At 33.2% G+C, this 15,735-nt stretch overlaps 2 protein-coding genes across 4 annotated transcripts; both read right to left on the minus strand.

Moving 5' to 3' along the window:
- Positions 1-843: 843 nt before the first annotated feature.
- Positions 844-15,701, minus strand: LOC130649601 (ras-related C3 botulinum toxin substrate 1-like). 3 transcript variants are annotated; one of them, XM_057455913.1, is made up of 8 exons: positions 13,380-15,701; positions 11,745-11,816; positions 11,051-11,136; positions 10,398-10,444; positions 9,723-10,026; positions 8,421-9,145; positions 6,801-7,276; positions 844-3,966 (listed from the first exon to the last, which is right to left on the minus strand). In XM_057455913.1, the coding sequence occupies exons 1-6, from the start codon at positions 13,421-13,423 to the stop codon at positions 9,135-9,137; spliced, it is 564 nt and encodes a 187-aa protein (XP_057311896.1). In that variant the 5' UTR covers positions 13,424-15,701; the 3' UTR covers positions 844-3,966; positions 6,801-7,276; positions 8,421-9,134. The 3 variants fall into 3 exon arrangements, with proteins under 3 accessions (XP_057311896.1, XP_057311894.1, XP_057311895.1); XM_057455911.1 differs by having other exon boundaries at positions 9,266-10,026; XM_057455912.1 differs by lacking the exons at positions 844-3,966; positions 6,801-7,276; positions 8,421-9,145 and having other exon boundaries at positions 9,256-10,026.
- On the minus strand, positions 1,195-2,100 carry LOC130648587 (adrenocorticotropic hormone receptor-like). Its single transcript, XM_057454638.1, has one exon. The coding sequence runs from the start codon at positions 2,098-2,100 to the stop codon at positions 1,195-1,197; it is 906 nt and encodes a 301-aa protein (XP_057310621.1).
- Positions 15,702-15,735: the final 34 nt, after the last annotated feature.

Consider the following 15,735-nt stretch of genomic DNA (forward strand, 5'->3'; position numbering starts at 1 on the left):
GAGTTATTGATAAGACAATAGTGACTGCTTGCTCGTCGTCTTCCATGTCTACATCTTAATAGTACATATCAAAGCTTAAACATAATTATCTTGTTCATTAAATACCTCATACCATGTTTAGATATCATTGTTGCTTGATTTGTCATCTACAATGTTCTTAGAAGCTTCTGTACGAGTGCTGTGATTTCAGGGATTGATGTTCTTTATTAATTACATTTTTGATTTTGATGTTTAGGGGAGGGAAGGTCGTTAAACTTAGACGTCGGATTTGACGGTAATTGTACACTTTCTTATTTGCGAGTCATCTCTTAAAAGTCTGGACACTTTTTAAGTAGCTATTACACTTTCTGTTTAGTCAATTACAATGTTTGGTATAAGAAAGTAAAGTGCGTTGCGATTTTTTTTTAGAATTTCAAATCTCAGAGTATTTTACGAACATATTTTTATATTGCTTGGAAACAAACGAAAGACTGTTACGCTTACCAAAGATAAATACTAATACGCTGTAATGTAGTAAATTATTTGTATAGCATTTTAACCCTTTTTTGATGATTGTTTTTAGACTTGAAGATGGATTCATATATCCGAAATATAATGTTCAAAAAGTAAAAATCATTGCCGGTTAATTCATTCTGATATAATGCCACATTGGTTTTGACTTCAAAAACAGAGTGTATTTGGTTGTATTATTTAGGATTTGATGAATAACTTCTAAATGATGGGCTAATAAGTGCAAATTCATTTAGCAGTTGCAAGCAAACAAGCAAAGCGTGCTCGTCTGTAGGACTTTGACTCTGATGTCAGAGCCACGTATTTGACAGTCCAAATGTCATAAAAAGGCACTTAGAGGATTTGACTTGGTATTTCCACTGTCAGTATAAGTATAGAAATTTCGAATAAAGCAAAAATTAAATAATCCTACAAATACAAACACACAGAAATAGGTAAACAAAACAGTTTTGACTGTTCTCCATATGCGTTTTGTGGTTGCCTCCTACCCGGATGACATTTTCCATTCTAAGATTTGTTGTTGGAATCGAAAATATTTAGCTAGTGTTCCAATATTGCAGCACCAAGAAAGCATTAGTATTCTGTTCACTCGTTGAAAGATGATGTAGTGCATTAAATACTTTGGTAAAATATAGCGTGCATGACGTAATAAGAGTGAAAAAGTTCTTCATTTTGTATTGTAGGTTACGCCACACTAGAAGGTGTAGATTGATTTAAAGAATCACTTTTAACAACAGCGATGTTCCGTAATACTGTTAAATTATCCGAAGCCATTAAAGGAAAACGTTTGCAACGGAGGTAATGGAGCGCTACATCTCTTAGTGGTTTATTGAAGAAAACGTAAATCAGAGGATCAACAATGAAACCACAGATCAACAAAATTTCAATAAGAATGCCAAACGTGACAGTTTCTGTTTGACCATCCATCACTAACAGCCATAGGTTAATAGATCTCGGCAGAGATGAAAAAATGATGAAAGTAATCACGATCAAAAATGGTACGACAAATTGTTTAGAATTTGTAACTTTCTCCATCTTGGATTTTGCTTGGAATGTTTTTCTTCGTCTTTTTAAATAGAGACAAATTATACCATAAACCACTGTAGCCATGATAATATAAACTACATTTAGAACTATCAAAATTATGAAATACTCTATATGAAAGTCCAAAAAAAGTAAGGGTAATCCTATTATCGTGCTAACAATCCAAGCTGCAATTATGACTTTCATCAATCGAATTTTCGTGACAACGTAATTATATCTGACGTGCAAAGGAATGCAAAGAAAACGATCTGCTATGATAAAAAACATGGCGAAGAGCAACAAAAAGTTTGCAAGTGTGTACAGGTAAAACGAAATCATGAACAATAAATCTGCGACTTGCTCTGTTATTGTTTTCACTTTATGTATTGCCATCGCCATACCAGTGTAACTAGTTTTGAGCAGGAGAGTAATAACTTCTGTTGCGCTCAGATTAATCAATAATACTTTCTGGTTTTTATTTTGTTTCTTATTCTTGCACAAACAGAATATTGCCAACCCATGTAAACACAGTGCAACGAATGTCAAAATAAACAATAATTGATACATTGTGAGTGTGTTTTTTAAAAAGTATTAGTTTTGTTATGTTGCGTGATCGAATAAAATATAAACATAAAATGATCTGAAGTATAATCTGTTATAAATATTCATGTGTTCGTTACACTTTGTTACTATGGAGACAATCGATTCAATATAACTATCGATGTATTTAAATCATTCAATATTTTTAATTATCAATGTTAACACAAAATTTCCTTTGAAAGTGCTCATTAAAAGAATATTATAACAGAAACTAAAAGTTAAGTATTCCCCTGATGACATTCAACAACATTGTGCAATTATAATATCCATCCATCTGTGACAACATGAAAAACAGGGGACACACAATTTGGCGAATAAAGGTGTGAAATAGAATGAGAATCTAACAGATAACATTACATATCCGAAATAATATTATAACATTTTCCTTTTTTGCTTATTTTACAAATGGCGCACAACATTAAGAATGCATGCACCAACCATATCTTGAGTCTTTAGGACATCAAATATCATATATATACGGACTGTTTGTTGTTTATTTTATTTACTCATTTCGAGTCTACAAGTGTATTTTCCCCTTACCATACTGAAGCAAAGCAGCCTAACATTAACACATTATGCAAACAGGAGCGTAGGAAAACAAACAAACGTCGGTTTTGACGGTAATTGTACACTTTTTTTATTTTTGAGTCATCGCTTAGAAGCCTGGACATCTTTTAAGTAGCTAATACCGTTTCGGTTTATTCATTTATGTTTGGTACAGGGAAGCAAAGTGTTGCGATTTTTTTACAATTTCTAATTTCGGAGAATTTTACGAATTCGTTTTTATATAGCTTGGAAACAAACGAAAGACTGCAACGCTTACCAAAGATAAATACTAAGATGCTCTGTGTGTTGTAAACTATTTGTAGATCATTTTAACTGCTTTTTACTGCTTTTTAATGATTGTGTTTCAACCTAAAGAGATGGTCATATATCCGAAATTTATTTTTCAAAAAATAAAAATCATTGTTGGTTAATTCACTTTGATATAGGCCGCACTGATCTTGGCTTTATAAACAAAAACTATCCAGTTCTATTATTTTGGATTTGACGAATATTTTCCAAAATGATAGGCAAATAAGCGCTAATTCATTTAGTAGTTGCAAACAAAGCATGCTCATCTGAAGGATTTTGATTCTCAGGCCAGAGCCACTTATTGGATGGTCTCAATGTCATAAAACGGCACTTTGAGAACTTGACTTGACATTTCCACTGTCGAAGAAAGGATATCGTAATCTCGAAGTATAAAAATTTTGAATACGGCTTAAAAACTAAATAATCCTACAAATACAAAAACACACGAATAGGTAAAAAACAAAACAGTTTTGACTGTTCTCCATATGCGTTTTGTGGTTGCCTCCTACCCACCCGAAATTTCCCATTGTAAGATTTATTGTTGAAATTGACTAGATTGATCTAGTGTTCCAACATTGTAGCACCAAGAAAGCAATGGTACTCTGTTTACTCTTGGGAAAATGATGTAGTGCATTAAATACTTTGGTAAAATATAGCGTGTATGATATAAAACAAATTTTAGTATTGTAGGTAACGCCATACTAGAAGCTGTAGATTGATTTAAAGAATCACTTTTAACAACAGCGATGTTCCGTAATACTGTTGAATTATCTGAAGCCATTAAAAGAAAACGTTTGCAGCGGAGGTAATGAAGCGCTGCATCTCTTAGTGGTTTATTCACGATTAAAAATGGTACGACAAATTTTTTAGAATTTGTGACTGAATTCTCCATCTTGGATTTTGTTTGGAATCTTTTTCTTCGTCTTTTTAGATGGGGACACATTATGCCATAAACCACTGTAGCCATGATAATACAAACTGCATGTAGAAGTAGCAAAATTAGGTAATACTCCTTATACAACTAAAAGTTATACAAGTTGTATAAGTTATATTCCTTATACAATAATTAATTAAGCAAATTAATCGCAAATCAAATTTATTTATTTATTCAGAGTTGAAAAAGCTAATTTACACTATTAAAAAAGCAAAAAAAACTAAAATTTTAAAATATAACACATTGTTACTGGCAATCGAACACTGACAATATATTCTTGTGTTTCGTATCAGTGCTTTAATGTTCAAAGAGGACGAATTTTTTATGGACACTGGCAAGTGATTCTAAGCCTGTGTCACTCTAACGTAGAAAGATTTTAAGCTAGGGCCAATGTAGTTGAAAATTTTGTACATTTGTATAACAAGATAACGAAGGCTTTTCTGGTGAATTGAGTCCTGATTCAATCGATCAAATAGTCTGAGACAGTAAGAGAGAAGTCACTGTGTCTCACTGATATTTCCCGACGAAGGAGTTGATGAGACTTTTTATTACAAAATATCCACACAAGAGGGCAATAGTTAAATTGCGACAAAATGTGGTAAATAAACGAGTGACTTGTAGCGGATAAAGAAAACTACACATACGTGCCAAAATGTTCTTCGTGAAACATTCTTGCACACCTCTTTCACATGTTAAAACGTAACTTTGAGTCTATATAAATCCCTGAAAGTTTGACACTACTAGAATTCAGAATATCAACTGTTCCTAGAGAAATGATCATTTGAAATTTATCAGGATTTGAAACCATTCCATTCTGACATTAGCTATAGCTTTATCAGAGATACAAAGTGGTGTCATCTGCAAGATTACACAGTGAAGATCGAGAACAGTAAAACATATGTCGCTGATGAAAATATTAAACGAAATAGAGCCTAGAACGGAACCTTAAGGAACTTCCGAAAATACCTTAAGCTAATCACTAAAAAGACTTCCTGTTTTTACTCTTTGCTTCCTATTTCCGATAAGTTGCTCCAAAACCTTTGACACGTCCGGTAGCAAACTAACGGGTCCATAATTGCACTTTTCCACAGACGGATTGGAATAATGTCCGCCATATTTAGCTCATCAGGATAAGCGGAATTAATAATGCCTCGCTGAAGCAGTTTGTTACCGCGTAAACATAATTAGTAATAGTTAGTTTTAAAACTTTAATAAGAAGTGAACCACTCACTTTCTTATCAATCACTAGTTTCAAAATGACTAAACTTAAAAAACTTAGAACCCAAACTATTTTCTCGCATACGCTTTATACTAGGATGCAAAGAGAACTGAGGAGGAACTGAAAGGATGAAGACTTATTGATAGTGCTGAAATATTTATTTAAAAAGATAGATGTCAGATCAACAGACATTTACGTCGTCGACGCAGTTGCACAAGTTTATATCTATGCTATCAGAAGTACACACAACATTAATGTGCTGATGGATGTTTAAATGAAAAATGCAGTGGATATAAATTATCAACATTTCTTGATGTTTTTTTCTAGTGGGATGATTCGTGATTTTGGTTTAGTGCAAATTGATTTTTGAGTGTGCGTGAACGTAGGTATGTTGCAATGTTTCTCCAACAATGTTATTTGTATACATTTATAGCTTCTATTTTGGTTGCTATGAGGTTAAAAGTTATACCGTGCTGTATAAAGCCCATGACAAAGGCTTTTTAGCCAAAAAGCGCTGCGTATGCTCCGTATAAACCAGTTGAAAATAGCTATCAGTTAGTAACAGACAATAAAATTAAGTATGGAGGCGACCCTTTCTCTTTTTGCAGATGATTATCATGGTTTGTTCTTGTAGTGATTCTCAACTAAAAATGTTTAGTCCCACTGATTAGAACTCTGACTATGAACTACAATTATGATATAAGGTGAGATTAAAACTTTATGGATTGTTACAATGTTTGGCATTGAGCAGGCCTCAATCCACGATTGCCAGAACTACAAGTCGCAAATGAACCACTACACAACGTGTAGCATATGATGATGGCACACGCAGATAGTTTATCTGGATGACATATATATATAGATGTAAAGTTTATTATGAATCATTCTTAGGCTTATTAATTTTTAATTTTATTTGTATAAACTACAACAATATACATCTCGTGTTGTTCGAGGGTGTTTTCTTCAAAAGTAACCCTACCATGATAACTTCATCAAACAGTTCTTTTACACCTTTTTGCAATTTTGAAGAACATTCTAAATATTTTACTGCTCCTATCTCCTTTGCTAGCTGCATCCCTTCTCCAGTTGTAATTAGTTGGCTACCTTTCTTATTTAATTGTTAAATGTATTCTTTATCGTTTTGTGTATTACGTTTTGTTTCAACTAAAATGATAGCTGTATTAGGACAATGTTTTTTAAATTCAAGGTGCCATTTTACACGCACGTGTTCATATGATTTCCGATGTGACAGTGAAAAACACACCAAAACAACGTTCTAAATATTAGTGAATATGAAATTAAGATAAATTAGGAAGATGATGAAAAGACAGTAATATCACATACCATAAATACATCCAAAGTTACCAATCTATATAAAATGGTTTTCCTTACCCAGAGGGCTGAGCTAATACACATAACCTTTACAATACAATACTAATGTTACAGGGATTTTCACGTATGCCTCATCAACATGAAAACCTTTATAACTCAAGAATTATTCATACTGCGAATTATTAAACTAATAGACTCTAAGAAGTTATCCACATGCTTACTTGCCCTTTCGTAGTCGTGACAGGTCTAAGACGTCCAGTTAACCCATCTTAATACATGAAGGTAATACCACAGTTACTTAATAGTGATAAAAAACATAATACTTACTGTTTTAGGATAACACAACGGCCTTAATCTATCATGTTCTTCTGTGCCTAAATTATTTGAAACAAAATATGAAATCTTAAATAGGTTACATTTAAGAGCAAGTTGTTGAGTATATCTTACTAAAAATGCCTAGCATTGTCACAAAGAACTTCCGACAGGGCAATAGTGACGGCTTGTTCGCCATCTTCCAAGTCCACATTTAAGTAGTACATGTCAAAGCTTAAACACGTTCGTAATAAAAAGGTTAGTGTCTTTTACTTGTCTTAAATATATGTTCTATACATTTTTTTGTTAACCCTTTTATTACTATTGTGAAATGCAGCGAAACAAAAATACACGACCTTCCGGTAAAACGTTGTTAAAAAATTTCCACCGTCAACCAATCCTTAATATAAAATACTTACACGGTAGGAATATAACTAGTTGGATATTTTTTAGTAACGTATGTTATAAGCAAGGAAGTTCTTCCAACGCCTCTAAAAATTAAAAAATGAATTGCAGACATTTTTTTATTTCTTTGCGAAGCCACCACGATTTTAATTTGATGGTGTAACCAGAACATATCGTCCATAATTTGAATTTTTAATTTTGATTGTCTGTTTGGTGTGATTATTAAATTGGTTGCAAATTAATATCTCAGGCTTTGAGGGGCGCAGAAATTAGTTTCATATTACTTATGGCTAGTGCAATAATAAAATGCGCGCTAATAACGAACTAAGGTAAGCTTATCAATTAAACCCGAAAAGACAAATGAAAAGGATTGTGAAAATACTTTGTCAATTAGTATTATATCAACCCTTTTACAGCATCACTGGAATTTAAACATAGAAAAACACCGTTGTCACCGTTTCAGCTATCAGTTTCCTCCATGGGCTGCCATATACATCATTTCTTGTTAGCAAAGGGAATATAAGGCAACGAGAACGTTTGAAATTGGAACAGTCATATATAAAACAATGTGCTTCATGCATCTATCTTTTTGATCAAATAATTTAAAGAAATATTGAGGATGTTGTGAAATTTGCGGCGATGTTGCAGATTTTTTTCAAGATACCTGGAACAAAATGTCGATACAGGATTGTTGCGCAATCGCGGCGACTGTTTTTTTTGGTGTGTTGAACTTGAAATATTTTTAGGGTCACGTAGATATACGATTAAAAGTCATTCAAAAAACACCGAACCCTTAAACTGCCATAATTTCTCCCAAAGACTGTTATAAAAGTGCTTTGAATCTTTAAAAAAGAGGCTGGATGGATCTTCTTAATTACCGGTGCCAAACATGAACCATTTTTAGCTTGGACCATAATTGTATTCTAACTTTTGGAAAGCTATTTTTCGACCGTAATTATTTTTAGGTGTTAACACTCAGCAACAACTTTCTTGATTTAATGATAAGGGATTGTCCACAAATGAAGTCAACCGTAAGAAGGAAGGGAAGGGGAGTTATATGTAAGAATATCTCCACTCCGAAACTCTTTGTAAAAGAAGGTGTGAACTTAAGGGGAGAGGGTTAAGGCACAGTTGACGTAGGTTGACAGACAGGGAAATGGTTAGTCAAAAATCTTATAAAAATTGTTGATATAATTTGTAAACAATCCTTAAAAAAGTATAATCACTTACGTATCGCCAACAACCACACATTTAATTTGCTTTCTCATTTTTAGTCAGAACTCATCGTTTTTTTTCTAAACTATAAAAACATTGAAACCAGCTTAATTAACGCGTTTGTTGATTGTAGGCAAAGTAGGCAGATCTCATCTGAAGTTGTTTATGCTATGTTCACAGATAAATTTTGCAGAAACTTTTGCGAATCTTGTTTTTCTGTAAAAACAATTTACACAATAAAGTTATACATAAAAATTCCTTTTGCAAATAATTGTCTCACTAAGGCAGTATATACAAATGCAACGACTTGCTGCAAGGCCAAACTTCTTTGTTTTCCTTTTTGAAAATTTTACCTAGTTTTTGCCAAATTAAAGATTGGAGAAAGGGTAAAGCAAACCCTAACCATATTAACCCTTCGCATGTAGATCTCCCTATGTTAAAAAAACATTTAAAACTACTCGTTGTTTACGTAGTCAATAGTACACAGGCAGTTTTGTTGTCCTCGTTGAAACTACCACTTAACTTTTGCGGACCTAATTTGCAACAAGATTTCAACAGTATGTATGCTACAGTAATGTTACAGATAACCTTTACCTCTCTCTCTCTCTCTCTTGCAGAGAAGAGAAAAGCAGGAAAATTTTAATGGTAAGATCATCTAAACAATGACCAAAGATTTGCTGACCCAAATAGTCTTCTTCACATAATTATTTGTAGTGTTGTCTTTTTTTGTTAATTTTTAGCTGTAAAGCAAACAGCTAAAAGTTTTACACAATTACAACTCATTCAAAACTCAAGCTACATGCCTAAGGAGATAAAAAAAATGATATTCTCTTTCTAAAGTTAATGGGAGAGCAGCCTACCGATAGAAGTGTTTCCTACTTAATGCAGACGATACAATTATTGCTTCTTCTTATCAAAACACAAATACTGGCTTCTTCACATCTTTCTTTTACACCTTGTTGCATTTTCGAATGACTTTTTAAATATTTCACAGCTCCCATTTCATAGTTAATTTTGTTTCTTCTCTTTATTTTTCATATAATATTTACCATTTTTTACATAAAATTTAAAACTGGTACTTTTCTTACTAAATGTTTCTAGAAATAATTTTCCTTCAACATCTATGTAACGTGTTAACCTTTGTATTAACCTTTTTAATTTCTTTCAAATGTTTGTAAAAATGATGTGATGCAATTCTTTGAAACCTAAGCCTCCTGTTCTATTAAAATCTTTCTGTACTCAAGATAAAAATATTGAGAGGTGTGTAGGAAAAAGATTTCAATTAGTCTCACGATTACAGCACGATGCATCTCTTACTTCGTCTTGCCAATATACCAGCTCTAGCTACTTCATCAAATGCTTCTTTTACACCTTGTTGCGTTAATGCCGAACATTCTAAATACTTTGCAGCTCCTATTTCTTTAGCTAATTGTATTCCTTCTTCTACTGCGACCAACTTATTTTGTTCAATGTATTCCTTATCGTCCCGTGTATCAAGTTTTGTACCAACTAATATGATAGCTGCAGTAGGACGATACCTTTTAAGTTCTAGATGCCATTTTGTACGCACGTGTTCATAAGATGTTCGATCTGATAGTGAAAAACACACCAGAACCACATCCTGCATAAAGTGTCACATAGCCGTATATTTTCAAAATGTTCCAACATGAAAATGATAATAACAACAGAGAACAGAAATTATTTTGGAATTGAGTGGTAAATGCAAGAAATGGTAAAATCGCAAAAGATTCCCCGTTAATTTTTTTCATTTTTTAATTTTAAAAATGGCGTCATTTAAATTGTAAAATCTTTTAAAAGGAATACCATTCGCGTGTTAAAAGTTTCCGTTTAAGAAATTTTAAAAAGCTATCAGCAATCTGGTCTTTAAAAATACATTCTGCGAGTAGAAATATTCATTCTTTTAGGTAATCTTACTACCAGTAAAACCAAGAACTATTCAAGTTTTTAAGGACTTGTCATTGCTTTACTTACCCTCTTTTCGTAATCTAACTGTCTCAAACGATCATGCTCATCCGAACCTGAAAGTATTGGTAATAACTATGTAAAATTCATTCTCTCACTACATAATGCATTTGATTACTATTCGTAAGCACGTGGAAAAAAAAATGCTGTTGGTAAAATCTTGCAATGTCAGTATATTACTAGATGTAAATATGTATTATGTTAAAACGGGTGAAAACGGGTGAAAAAGGGTGCGTGCCCAAAAATATACTGACCCAGCAAAATTTTGCCTTCTGCCTTCTTTTCAACATGGAATATCTCATTGACAACAAATAGTGAAAGAGAAAACCATACTATTTTTCCAAAACAACTTCTTTTTTCTGCCAAATGACTGCAATAACGTTCTTTAAAATTTAACACAGAAATGCTGATATCAGCTTAAAAAAGTAAAATTTAGCCTATTTTACTGCATTCTACTTTTAAATAAAGGCAAACAAAATTGACATATAATACCTATTTTTACACTTTCTTCAAGATTTTTGCGGTGGTTAGTAGTTTTTTGAAAGATTTTTGAAGTTACTTTTCTAAATTCTAATTGTCGTAAAAGATAATTTTACCTTTCAAGATAGCGAAACGCGCTACCTATGCCTAGAGTCTCAAAAATATATAATTGTAAAACTCACCATTGTCACTAAGAGCTTCAGTCACTACAATAGGAATAACACATCCGGTCTCAGTAAGCTCAACATCCTGCGCAACTATACCAATTCTTAAAGTGAAAGCAAAATAAATATACACGACGCAGCTGGTGTACTTACCTGGGAATGTACACAACTTTCCTTACTAGACAATGTGCGTTACCCATAACAACAACAATTATATGAACATTCCTCTCAACACAAACATATTGGCAGCATATGCTGTCATTTTAAAATTTCTTACGCCCTCCATGAAATCATCACGTCTATTATTTTATTAAGAGGCTCACGTTGCTGACGAGCTTCGTCACATTTTATATTTATTTATTATTCCTGTACTGTCTGGTAAGCAAACAGCTCATGTTTTAAAAGTAATTTTCGCTGAATATTATCATATGTTTATATTATTTATAGACTTGGACATATTCTTGGAGATATTCTCCGACATGGACACACTGCAAATGTTCTAATAAACGCATAAAGGTATTTAACGGAAATGGGCGTTTATTAGATCGTGTGCAGTAAAGCATTAATAGGCGTAATCTCTGCAGTCGGTAAGCTGCAATATTGCTACTTTTGCAAAATGTTGTGTGTGTTGTAAACTAACTTTAACGAAGCATGTACTTATATCTTCTGTTTTTCGTAATAACAGCAAAATAAGAATATTTCAACAACTTACGATGAAGGAATATAGCCTGTTGGAAAGGTATTTTTGTAATAAACGATTAACAAGCAAGTCCTCCCAACATATCTAAAATAAAAGTATACAATAGTCTATTAATTGTTGCTTCTTTATTGGTTTGTTTAAAAAGATCAGTAAAAACTTTTAGTTAGCAAAAAATAAAGTCACTCGAACAAAATGTAATCACTTCTTACGGACCAAATTTCCCTAGCATATGTCCCTTTCTGTCACTAAATTTTAGGGACAATTAATCTTTTGGGTTGTGAATATCAGTACAGAGAGTAGGGTTGTGGGTGTTAGTGTAGAGAATAGGGTAGTGAGTGCCAGTGTATGGGATAGGATAGTGTTAGTGCAGGAGATAGAATTGTGGGTGTCTATGTAAGGGATAGGATTGTGAGTGTCAGTGTCGGTGTAGGGAATAGGGTTGTGGGTGTTTATGCAAAGGATATGGTTGTGGGTGTCTATGTATGGAATAGGGTCGTGGGTGCGAGTGTATGGGATAGGATAATTGTGAGTGTTAGTGCAGGAGATAGAATTGTGGGTGTCTATGTAAGGGATAGGATTGTGAGTGTCAGTGTCAGTGTAGGGAATAGGGTTGTGGGTGTTTATGCAAAGGATATGGTTGTGGGTGTCTATGTATGGAATAGGGTCGTGGGTGCGAGTGTATGGGATAGGATAATTGTGAGTGTTAGTGCAGGAGATAGAATTGTGGGTGTCTATGTAAGGGATAGGATTGTGAGTGTCAGTGTCAGTGTAGGGAATAAGGTTGTGGGTGTTTATGCAAAGGATATGGTTGTGGGTGTCTATGTATGGAATAGGGTCGTGGGTGCGAGTGTATGGGATAGGATAATTGTGAGTGTTAGTGCAGGAGATAGAATTGTGGGTGTCTATGTAAGGGATAGGATTGTGAGTGTCAGTGTCAGTGTAGGGAATAGGGTTGTGGGTGTTTATGCAAAGGATATGGTTGTGGGTGTCTATGTATGGAATAGGGTCGTGGGTGCGAGTGTATGGGAGTAGGATTGTGAGTGTCAGTGTAGGGAATAGGGTTGTGAGTGTTAGTGTAGGGGATAGGATTGTGGGTGTCTATGCAGGAGATAGGTTTGTTGGCTTCATTGTAGGGAATAGGGCTGTGGGTATTAGTGTAGAGAATAGGATTGTGGGTGATAGTGTAGAGAATATGGTCGTGGGTGTCAGTGTATGGGATAGGATTGTGAGTGTTAGTGCAGGGAATAGGATTTTTTGTGTCTATATAGGGGGTAGGATTGTAAGTGTCAGTGTAGGGAATGTGGTTGTGAGTGTTGGTGTGACAGATAGGGTTGTGGATGCCCTGTCAAGGATAGCATTGTGGGTTTCAGTGCAGGGGATATGGTTGTTCGTGTTAGTGTAGAGAATAGCGTTGTGGGTGTCAGTGTAGGGGATAGAATTGTCAGTGTCAGTGCAGGGGATAGAATTGTGTGTGCCTATGTAGGGGATAGGATTGTGAGTTCAGTGTAGGAAATAGGGTTGTGGGTGTTAGTGTAGAGAATAGGGTTGTGGGTGTTAATGTATGGGATAGAATTGTGGGTGTCCATGTCAAGGTTAGGGTTGTGGATGTCCATGTCAAGGATATCTTTGAAATAAATATCATATAACCTGTCGCCAACAACAACACATGTGATCTGTCCTTTCATCGTCATGGAATTGTTACATTGAAATTATGTCGATGACTTTTTTCGCTTTGTTTAACTCATGTTGTTAATATATCTAAATAATCAAAATGAAGCAATGAATTACGAGTTAAAATAAACATAAACTTTTTAGAGTATGTTCGCCTTCAGGGTTAGATACAATGAAGCATAAAAACCGTTAGCTTACTTGCCTATTTTATTTTCTAAATACATATGATTTTATAATAAACTACGTTAACTGACGTGATAATTATATAAATCAAATTAAATGATTATATCAACACTTCGGTGCACTGGTAAACAAAATATTTGTTGCATTGAAATTATCTCGATGTCTTTTCTGGTTTTTGTTGAACTCATAATGTTAATATATCTAAATAGACAAAATAAAGCAATAGATTTATAAATTCAAATAAGTATGCGCTTTCGAGTAAGGCTAAAACACAATGACACCTAAAAACCGTTAGCTTTCTTGCACACTTGACTATCCTTATATATATATATTATATATATATATTATGTATATATACATTATATATATATATATGTGATTTTATAATAAACTGACGTCGTTATAACATAAATCAAATTAAATACTTATGTAAATATCTCTAATAGTGCAAAGCATAAATTTTGGCACTGACAAATGTTTCTTTCCACATCATTCAGAACCAGACCCGAGTGGTAAAGGACACAACTATTTTTAAGATTAAGATTATAAAGAAGAAGTTTTGGATTATACCTTGTCCAACACATAAGTTTTTTTCCGTAAATTAGCATCCTACTAAGTGGTCATAAGAACTGTAAAGGGTTCAACACAATACAATTACTGCTGTTGCTGTTAAGTTGCATCTTTAACATTTCAAATTTAATAGTGGATTGCTACCAATAACTCCAAAATAAATTAATATAGAGCCTAATTCATAAATAAACACAATATGAGTTAACAACAACTTGTTACAATGAGGTACTGGTCTTCGTCATATGATTGGAGTTTTTCTCGCACTGGGATTGCCTAATCTACACGAAATATATGCTATATTTTTGTTTTCTACCGAGTGCAATTTTTACTAATTTTTCAATTTTACAGTGCAAAAAGCTTATATTTGTTCTTTGATAGACTGAAATAGTGTTTATAAGTCTCCGAGTAAAGTTATTGTTTACTTGAAAAACGAGAACTTATCAGTACGTTTTTTGTCAGTAATTTTCTTCTCATAAAAAACATATTTTTTTTTTTTTTACAAAACAAATTTACAATCAATCATAAATAATATTTAAAGTTCAATTATTCTTTTGTTTTGACAGTCATAGTAAAGAGAAGTGCCAGTGCTCTACACCGTAGATGTTGCCTGTAACTTTAGTGAGGTTATATGTATAGTGCGTTGAACGAGTTTATTGTCTTTCGATTGTTTAACATAACATATGTAAATATTTCTGCGAGATAAACGAAATATGGAACGATTTTCCACTACAAACAAAGAAGAAATTAAGAATTTACAAGATAAATCACTGCTTTTACTTTAACTAATTTGTATTAAATTAACATGAATTATTACTCTAAAATTTATTTTCATTTAGATTCATTCAGGCGTGACATAACCTTTTGTTTTCTTTTGAAATAAATACTATTTTGCGCGTAATGTATGTCTTAAAATAATACGGAGAGTGTGTCTGTCTGTCTGTCTGTAACAGGCAAGGTAGATGTGTTTATTTTTCTTTGATGTAGCCGAAATTTTCTTTAATGTCGCCGGAGAAAGTATGTCTATTTTGCCAGCGGGGTTACTTTGTTTGCTGAAATAATTTTAACGACTAACTCTCGAAAAATGGTTACCCTCAACACCAAAACAACAACAAAAGAACGGTCCCTTCGTCTTGAAAAAAGTGCAAAAAGTGATTCGGAGAAAGAAAAGTCCAAGTAAAGAAATACAAGTAGAAAAATAAAGTTGAAAGCCACAAGAAGTTAGGAAATGCATTCTAGTGTTTCATGTGAATTGGAATTCAGAAAAAGTAAGAACCTTGATATTTTTATGCCGCTGAAGCGTTACTTTTTTATGTAGTTACTTTTTTTATGTAGTACACTTAAAATTATCAAGGATCGCATTCTCAAAAAAAATACATTAAAGTTCCAAATTCCTAAAGTTTATATTTTACCGCGTTTTTTTAAATATAAAAAGCTAGCATATTTGTTTACACTTTTTTTGATAATTAATGAGCCCTGGTGCGTAACTAATGTATTTGTCCTAAAATTTAAAATGCTACACAAAGCTGTTAGTATTTGTGTTATGAGTGTCGATGTTGTGACTGTCGTTTTTGTAACTTTT

This window comes from Hydractinia symbiolongicarpus, chromosome 7 (genome assembly GCF_029227915.1).
Source record: "Hydractinia symbiolongicarpus strain clone_291-10 chromosome 7, HSymV2.1, whole genome shotgun sequence".
Taxonomy (NCBI): Eukaryota; Metazoa; Cnidaria; class Hydrozoa; order Anthoathecata; family Hydractiniidae; genus Hydractinia; species Hydractinia symbiolongicarpus.

Excerpts from the sequence above, each read along its gene's own strand:
- LOC130648587 (XM_057454638.1), bottom strand. The coding sequence starts at position 2,100 with ATGTATCAATTATTGTTTATTTTGACATTCGTTGCACTGTGTTTACAT.
- LOC130649601 (XM_057455911.1), bottom strand. The coding sequence starts at position 13,423 with ATGACGATGAAAGGACAGATCACATGTGTTGTTGTTGGCGACAG. Across the intron at positions 11,137-11,744 it reads ACAGGCTATATTCCTTCATC|AATTGGTATAGTTGCGCAGG; the intron begins GTAAGTTGTTGA and ends TTTCACTTTAAG. Across the intron at positions 10,027-10,397 it reads AGTTAGATTACGAAAAGAGG|GATGTGGTTCTGGTGTGTTT; the intron begins GTAAGTAAAGCA and ends CACTTTATGCAG.